Below are 8,723 nucleotides of genomic sequence, written 5' to 3' on the forward strand. Positions count from 1 at the left end.
TCCGCTTCTTCCTTGAACAGAGGCCCGACCAGTCCCCATCCACCACCATCCTCCTCCGCCTGGCTGAACTTGTTCTCACATTGAACAACTTCTCTTTTGACTCCACTCATTTCCTCCAAATCAAAGGTGTTGCTATGGGTACCTGCATGGGTCCTAGCTATGCCTGCCTTTTTGTGGGATATGTGGAACACTCTTTGTTCCAGCCCTACTCAGGTCCCCTCCCTCACCTCTTTTTCCGGTACATTGATGACTGCATCGGTGCCGTTTTCTGCTCTCGCCCTGAATTCGACAATTTCATTCACTTTACCTCCAATTTCCACCCTTCCCTCACCTTCACATGGTCCATCTCCGACTCTTCCCTTCCCTTCCTCGACTTCTCCGTCTCCATCTCTGGGGATAGGCTGTTGACCAACATTCACTACAAGCCCACTGACTCCCACAGCTACCTGGACTACACTTCCTCCCACCCCGCCTCCTGTAAGGACTCTATTCCATTCTCCCAGTTTCTCCGTCTCCGCCGCATCTGCTCTGACGATGCCACCTTCCACACCAGTGCTTCCGACATGTCTTCCTTTTTCCTCAACCGAGGATTCCCCTCTACCGTGGTTGACACGGCCCTCAACCATGTCCGTTCTATCTCCCGCACTTCTGCCCTCACCCCCTGCCCCTCCCTCCCGGAACCACGATAGGGTTCCCCTTGTCCTCACCTTTCACCCCACCAGCCTCCACATTCAACGGATCATTTTCCGCCACCTCCAACGTGATCCCATCACCAAACGCATCTTCCCCTCCCCTCCCCTTTCAGCATTCCGTAGGGACCGCTCCCTCCGAGACACCCTAGTCCACTCCTCTATCACCCCCAGCACCCCTTCCCCTTCGCCCGGCACCTTCCCGTGCAAGCGCAGGAGATGCAACACCTGCCCTTATACTTCCCCCCTTCCCACTGTCCAGGGCCCCAAACACCTCTTCCAGGTGAAACAGCAATTTACTTGTAATTCTTGCAATCTAGTATACTGTATTCGCTGCTCACGATGTGGTCTCCTCTACATTGGGGAGACCAAACACAGATTGGGTGACCACTTTGCGGAACACCTCCGTTCAGTCCGTAAGGGTGACCCCGAGCTTCCGGTCGCCTGTCATTTTAATTCACCGCCCCATTCCCACTCAGACCTCACTGTACTCGGGCTCTTGCATTGTTCCACGGAAACCCAGCGTAAGCTCGAGGAACAGCACCTCATCTTCCGATTAGGCACTTTACAGCCTTCCGGACTCGATATCGAGTTCAACAATTTCAGATCATAACCTCGGCCCCTATTACACTTTTACATATATTTTTTATCCACACCTTTGTTTTGTGCCCTTCCCCCTTTTTTTTCTCTCCCACATGGCAGCTGTCTCTCATTCTGCCAACACATTTCACACCTAATCTAGAGCCGTCTTTTGTCTCTTTACTAGTCCTATCACCATCTCGTCTCGTTTTGAATACCTCTTAATGTCTCTTCACTTTTCTCTTTTGTTCTTTCATCCCCACTTCCCAGCCCCCAAACTGGCCTTTTAATCTGTTTCATTTCCTGTGCTTTTTCAGTCCTGACGAAGGGTTTCGACCTGAAAGGTTGACTCTATTTCTCTCTCCACGGATGTTGCCTGGCCTGCTGAGTTTTTCCAGCATTTTCTGTTGTTATTTTGGATTTCCAGCATCCACAGTATTTTGCTATCGTAACGCCCAACCTAGTTCTGCCCTTGCATAACTTGTAAGCCTTAACTCTGTTCCTCCCTAAGCTATTCAGTTGAAATAATTGGTCCATTTAAATACAATCTAGTCCTTTCATTATTTTATAAACCTCCATCAAATCATCCCTCAGTCTACGCTTTTCTAAAGTGTACAGACCCAGGTCTTGAACCTAGCTGGTTAACTAAGGTGTTTTAAACTAGGTATTAATCATGTTGCCCTCTTCTGTACCCTTTCTAGCGCCTCAATATCCCACACCATGTGAGGAGAACAAAACTGGACACAGTAGATGGGGATAGTTAAAGAGGAGTGTCACAATAGAGGGACAAAAATTCAGCAAACCTTTGGAAAGCATTTAAAGGTATCTCAACCCATGAGCAGATTTATTCAAGGCTGAAGGGGCAGGGTATTAAGAAGTGGCAAGGAGAAATTAATAGAAAGGCATAAGTTTTCAGACAAGTGATGGAGCAGCTCCATATTTAACCCTCGGTTTGATAGTTGCTGAAGTGGAGGGAGCTGCATGAAATGCTTGCAAGGAGGAATTGCCTTTTAAAAGTACTTAACAAACTTAACGCCAGTTCTCAGTCACTGTCAGAGCTTTTCTTTCTGTAGAGGCAGGATTCATCATGCTAGCTGGAGATCCTGTTATTTCTTCAGGAGACTGAGGGTTAGGGTGCCAGCTGTGGGAATGGTCCAGTGGGGCCAATGTCAAAGTGACAGCTGCTGTTAGAGGGATCCAGGAAAAACAAGAGCCCAATTAGGCCTCAGGTAGGGAGCACAGCGTCACCTACCTTAGAGATAAGATCTGGGAGAATTCAAGCAAAGTTTAATAAATATAGATATTTATGGCAAAATTCTCGGACTCCACACTTCTGGCAAAGCCTCACATACTATGGGACGATTTATTGGAAAATTACAGGCGCACTGCCCACGATCTTCCACCAATTGACATCATTGCACACAAGATTTTCCAGAAAGCTGCCTGATTCATGAGAAGCACAGCCAGTGGTAGAATCTCAGAAAGTCTTTCCTCTATAGTTTAGAATCGACAGACAGACATGATGAAAATAGCATGACAGCAGGTTAACTAAGAGTGACTAAATAGGGAGTGCACATATTCACAAGACTTTTAGGCCTAGAAATTCAGTTGTTAGCACCAGCCGCTAGCGCCTTAGGAGGAGGTGAAGTGGGGCGCGAAGTGGCTAGCGCCTGGGCGCGGTGCGATCTGCGCCTCTCGCGAACTTCAGTCAAGATTTAGCGGCGGTGCAAAACCGTAGCGCCCGCTCAGCTGCGCGCGCAGATCCTGACGTCATTTCATGGTGCAACGCCCTTGGTGCGCCCCGAACCGGAACTTCAGTGGCGCCCCCCTTCTGTGCGCCTGGCACCCCCAGCGACTGGTTGAGTGGAACGGTTCCCAGTCGCTGCGGGGGGCGCTATTTAAAGGGGACTCTTCCTCCACTCTTTGTGGCAGCCATTTTGTTCCACTCCTGTGTGAGAGAGAGATATTTGGAGAGAGACAAAGGGAGAGAGCTTTCTGCTTTGACTCGGCGCTTGCACAGGTACTTCTGGCTTCAGGCCAGAGCTTTGCAGTTGGATTTAATTTTCAGTGCCATAGCCTTGAGTCACCACATATAATGGGGGCTGCAATGGGTGGAAACGTTGGCTTTCTGCATTGCATTCAAAGGGCTCAGAGAGAGTGCCAGTCATGGCCAGACGGAGAAGGGCCAACAGGCGTCGGCACAGGAGGCCTTACCCACCCAGGGTATACCGCCAGCAGTTCTCATATCTGAACATGTCTGAGGAGCAGTGTGTTCGGAGGCTGCGATTTAGAAGGGAGGTGGTCACAGAGATCTGCCACCTGCTTCAGAGAGATCTGCAGCCACAGCTGAGGAGCAGGACGTCTCTGTCGGTGGCAGTGAAGGTGACGGTGGCTCTCAACTTCTATGCCACCGGCTCCTTCCAATCCGCTACTGAGGACATTGCCAATATCTCCCAGTTCGCGGTACATTGCTGCATCTGCCAGATGACGAATGCCCTCTTCAGAAGGAGACGTCAGTACATCTCCTTCCCCATGACCCTGGACAAGCAGCAAGAGCGTGCAATGGGATTTGCAAGAATAGCGGGCTTCCCCATGGTCCAGGGTGCCATTGACTGCATGCATGTGGCTTTGCGGGTACCTCTACAGAATGCCGAGGATTACCGCACCCGGAAGGGCTACCATTCGCTCAACGTCCAGTTGGTGTGTGACCACAAGCAGCTCATACTAGCTGTCAATGCCCGCTTTCCAGGCAGCAGCCACGATGCCTACATCCTGCGCCAGACTTCTGTGGCAGACATTTTCAAAGCCCCGGCTCACCCAGGAGAGTGGCTTCTCGGGGACAAGGGCTATCCTTTGTGCACCTGGCTGATGACCCCGCTCCGTGCGCCCAGCACCCCTGCTGAAGAACGATACAATGACAGCTATCAAGCTACCAGGAACATCATTGAGCACACAATCGGCGTGCTCAAGCAACGGTTCCGCTGTCTGGACCGTTCCGGAGGAGCCCTACAGTACTCGCCTGAGCGAGTCTCCCATTTCGTTGTAGTGTGCTGCATGCTGCACAACCTGGCTATCCTGAGGACTCAGCCACTGCCAGCAGATATTGGAGGACCACCAGAGGAGGAGGAGGAGCACCAAGACAGGAGGGAGGCACAAAGTGCAAGGGCCGTCCGTCGGCGGATTATTGCAACTCGGTTCTAGGCCCCCTCTCAGGGAATGGATTGTGCCAATGAAAGAACATGAATGGAGCCGCTCCGCAAACCCTGAGCCGGTCAAGGCAACAAATAGTTCAAAGTGCAAACATGGACAATCTGAATAAAGCAAATTTTTTATTTTACAAACTCTGTGCCCTTCCCGCATGACAAACAAATTCAGAGAAACCCCCCCAAAAAACAGTCAGACACATAACTGGCTCTCACAACCTTGAGAAAATGAAAAAAACAGTTAAACAAAAATTACCATGATTCTCGGCCTTCATATAAAAAAAACATTTTGCCACACTTTCTACTTTTTCGCCTGCGAGGGTGATCCGCATCGCTTCTGCGATTGGCCCCTTCCCGCCCTGCAGCTCCTCCTCAATGGGACCCCAGTGGCTGCAGCAAGGCTGGGGGGAAGGCTGCTGAGGGTCAGATCGTGAGACGGCAGATGCCCTTGGGGGACGGCCTGGACCAGCTCTGGGCCTGGAGGGCCCGGCTTCTGACTGCTCCAACTCTGCTTGGGCGACAGCAGTCTGTCCTACGGGTGGTGGCAGCTGCAGTGGAGGAGTGACCGTGTTGGCTGCAGGAATGCTGCCAACCTGACAGAGCACAGGCACTCCCTGGTCGGCCGAGACACTGGCACTCGCATGGGCCAGCACTGAAGCATGCGCAGCAATCTGCTGAAGCACAAACTGCTGGGCTGCTGCGGCGCGGCGAGGGCCCCATCGATGCCTGGCCGATCCAGCGAGGGTGGCAGCAGTTAGTGCCCGTGTGGCCCTGGTCTGTGTCTGCATCACACCAGCCAGTGAATGCACGGCACGACTGAGCACTTGGTTGGAAGCCGCCTGTGATGCTGCAATGTCCTGCAGACTCCTGGCCTGTGCTGCCCCGAAGTCCTGAACACTCCTTGGCAGTGACTCTATGCAGTCAGGCATCCTTGCCACTGCAGCCATGAGCTCAGTGTGCCTGCGCTCAGCCTGGGCGCCCATTTCACCAAGGAGCCGCACCTCTTCTGTGCTCACCGTAGCAGGACTGGAAGCCGCACTCGCCCTCCGGGGAGAAGGCCGCCGAGCTTCCCCACTCCTCCCGCGTTGCTGCAACCCGCTAGACCCCGGAGCTTCACCCTAATCAGACCCTTCCCCCCTGCTCCCCTCCAGGGAAGACGTGTCCCCACCATGGCCATGGGCTGCGTCGGCTGAGGGTGGCACTGATGGGCCGGCTTCCTCTTCCTCCTCCTCGAATTCTGAATCAGACACAGTGCCAGCTTGAGGGCCCGCCTCCTCACTTGGCGAATCAGCATCTGAAAGCAGGGAGGCACAAGAGTTGCTTTAGAGTGAGGACAGGGCGGCAGCGAGGGAGGCATGAGTGCTGCTATGCACTGCATTGGTTCGAGAGTGGCAAAGGATGCCGGTGTGAGGCACAAGTGGAAAGAGAGAGGTCAAAAAGGTGATGACCTTACCATTGCTGTCCAGAACGGGGTCGGCATCTCCAGTGGCGACAGGGCCAATCAGCCGGCCTCCCATAATCTGCTCCACTCGCTGCTCCAGGTCGCTGAGCTCTTTAAGGTCAGGACGGCCTCCCCCGGTCCGTCGCTGCTGCCTGCGATTTTGTCCAGCTTGCCCTGCAAGAGAAAGGACGGACTCTAAGTACACTGTCAAGCCCTGATCTTGCCTGCACTGCCTCCCATGGTGGAATAGCCCTGACAGTGTCACGCCCTGATCTTGCCTGCACTGCCTCCCATGGTGGAATAGCCCTGACGGTGTCACGCCCTGATCTTGCCTGCACTGCCTCCCATGGTGGAATAGCCCTGACCGTGTCAAGCCCTCATCTTGCCTGCACTGCCTCCCATGGTAGAATAGCCCTGACAGTGTGTGAAGTGCTGAATGTGCAAGTGATTTTCATGAGAGTCCCATAGCTGTTGGATGAGGGCTGGGCTTTGGGGCTTTCAGGTCCCTTTGGCCATAAAGTGAGGTGCACATGCAGGGATGAAGAGGATACTGGAAAGGGTACTCACCCTGACAACCCGAGTGAGGTCGTTGAACTTTTTTCTGCATTGCACAGGAGTCCTGGCAACCATGCTGTTGGAGGTCACCCTGTTTGCCACCTCCCTCCAGGCTTTTCTATACTCGCTGGGCAGCAGCCTCCTGCCACTATCAGGGAAGAGGACAGGTTGCCTCCACTCCACTGCACCAACCAGTAGCTTCAGGGCACCCTCGCTGAAGCGCTGTGCTCGCTCCCTAGCCTTATCCATAGTCCTGGGCGTTGAACTGGTGAAGCAGCTATGTTCAGGCCTTGATTCAGGGCTGCAGTGTGCAGGGCGTCGCAGCAAAACAAATCGACCCTCCCCCTTTAAGAGCTGACCGGCGCCAGCGTGTCTGCCTTCAATCAGCAACTCGCCGCACCTGCGCTGCGCCCGCCCTCGGCGGTAGCGTCCCGGCTCGCCGGCTTAGCGTCTTATGATAGTCGTGCACTGCCTGCTTTAGCGCAGCAGCAACCTCTTGGGGCGATGCAACTCAATTTCGGCGAAGGTGGCGCTAAGTTGTGCCGGTCGCTAAATTTAGCGATTGCCCGGCTGTAGCACCCCAAACATGGCGATACTGAATTTCTAGGCCTTAATGTATTATATATTTAAATGCTGCATGGTGATAACATTCCAACAGTATTAAACCTGTAGTTTGCATGTGAACATAACACTACATGACTTAAATGTTACGTGACAGGACCACCTAAAGCAAAAAAGAGAAACCCACTTTTGGAACCTCGGTGGGGGGGGAAGAGTCTTTTTATTTTTAAAAATCTCCAAGATCTTTGAACAAGAAAAGAATTTAAAAAACAAGCTAAAAAGTATTTGTAGCCAGTCATGGCCAATCAGGATGTCTTAAAAGACAGTGCTGTGAATGTATCACCAAAACCAGAAAATAATTAGCACACCCCAGCTTTGGAAAAAAATGCATTGGATTATGCAAATTCCAACTTGACAGGCATAAAAACTGCCAAATATACAATGATGAACTCATTGGGGGGGTCGTCGGACAATTTCTGCCTCGTTAAGTGTTGGGCTCCAGAAACCTATTTCTGGCTTTACAGAGTGGGGTGGGGTTTGTGCCAGTGTCAGATTTTAACCTTTGCAGCCTGGGGTTTAAAAAACAATTGCAAGTTGCTTTGTTCTTTGGTCAATGGAACAGTGGTCTTCCTGAAATGGCTGTCTTCCTGAGAGAATATGAGAAGCAAATTAAATAAATTATAAAAGAAATCACTCATGCTTCTGTTTCTGTCTTTATATATTTCAGATGCAAGTAACAGCAGTGCTGTCCAAGCTATGCTACATCAAACACTCTACTTTCCTGACCAGCTTGAGGACACAGCCACAAAGCGCACAAACAATGTTAAGTTAGAACTGTCTGATCAACCTTAAGCTGTTTGGGGGGAAAAAGCAAAGAATGTAAGTTTTTATTATCTAGGTTGGTGAGCCAACAGGACAGTTTCCACATCCCTTGACAAGTCATCATTCTGAGGGATCCGGAGACGTACAGGTGATCAATTAAAACCGGTCTCTGAGCAAGAGGAGAGCGTGTTTATACTGTGCACCAAGTTAACCATACCTATTCCTGTGTCTAATCAACGTACAGTGAAGAAAGGGCATTTAAAAGAATGTTTTAACATATTGTACAAAAATAAAATTAAATCCAGTATCCTACATGGTATAGCCTTTATTATTAATCTATATCAACACTTGTGGAGGAATACCAGGAGAAATTCATATTTCCAATGTTAGACATAGAATCATAAGAGTGAAAAAAATACATGTCACAATTCATTTTTCCCTAATTTAGAATATTATGTAAGTGCCATACAGTATATGAGAGGAGAAGGGCTTGTCAAAGCAGTTCAGATGGGTCAACAAGGCACCTAGATGTATTGGGGGATGTGAAGTTCTTGTAGAGTACTAAATCAACATCCAGACCGAGCTGGCTCAAGCCAAAAGTGGAGTGTAAAGGGATCTGGTTGTGATAGTAGATTTGGCACTTAAGATGCCAAATCACTTTTGGAGTAACAACATACAAAGTGAACAGAATGCTTAATTATATTGCAAGGTCAGTTTATTATAAATCGCTAGATTACATGCAATAACTATGCAACTCCCTCAAGCACTCTGTTTAGTTTTGGTCACCAAGACATAAAAGAAACATGGAGGTAGTCCAGAAAAGAGCTACAACATTGATGTCTAGCATGAAAAGATTGAATTATAACGAAAGAC

The 8,723-nt window shown here is 50.5% G+C and overlaps 1 protein-coding gene across 9 annotated transcripts in view; it reads left to right on the top strand.

Moving 5' to 3' along the window:
• Nucleotides 1-8,162, top strand: part of itfg2 (integrin alpha FG-GAP repeat containing 2) — a 126,832-nt gene extending 118,670 nt beyond the window's left edge. For 7 of the 9 annotated variants that reach the window (XM_086008986.1, XM_086008989.1, XM_086008990.1 and 4 more), the window contains one exon: nt 7,756-8,162. In XM_086008986.1, coding sequence (XP_085865112.1) covers nt 7,756-7,880 — 125 coding nt within the window. In that variant the 3' untranslated portion in view covers nt 7,881-8,162. Of the gene's footprint in view, nt 1-1,969; nt 2,091-7,755 lie in introns of all 9 variants that reach the window. The other 2 variants (XR_015081375.1, XM_086008985.1) reach the window with 2 other exon arrangements.
• The last annotated feature ends 561 nt before the right edge of the window (nt 8,163-8,723 follow it).

The sequence above is a fragment of the Somniosus microcephalus genome, chromosome 16 (assembly GCF_052327205.1).
Source record: "Somniosus microcephalus isolate GS21.2 chromosome 16, FLI_Smic_1.0, whole genome shotgun sequence".
In the NCBI taxonomy this organism is placed as follows: Eukaryota; Metazoa; Chordata; class Chondrichthyes; order Squaliformes; family Somniosidae; genus Somniosus; species Somniosus microcephalus.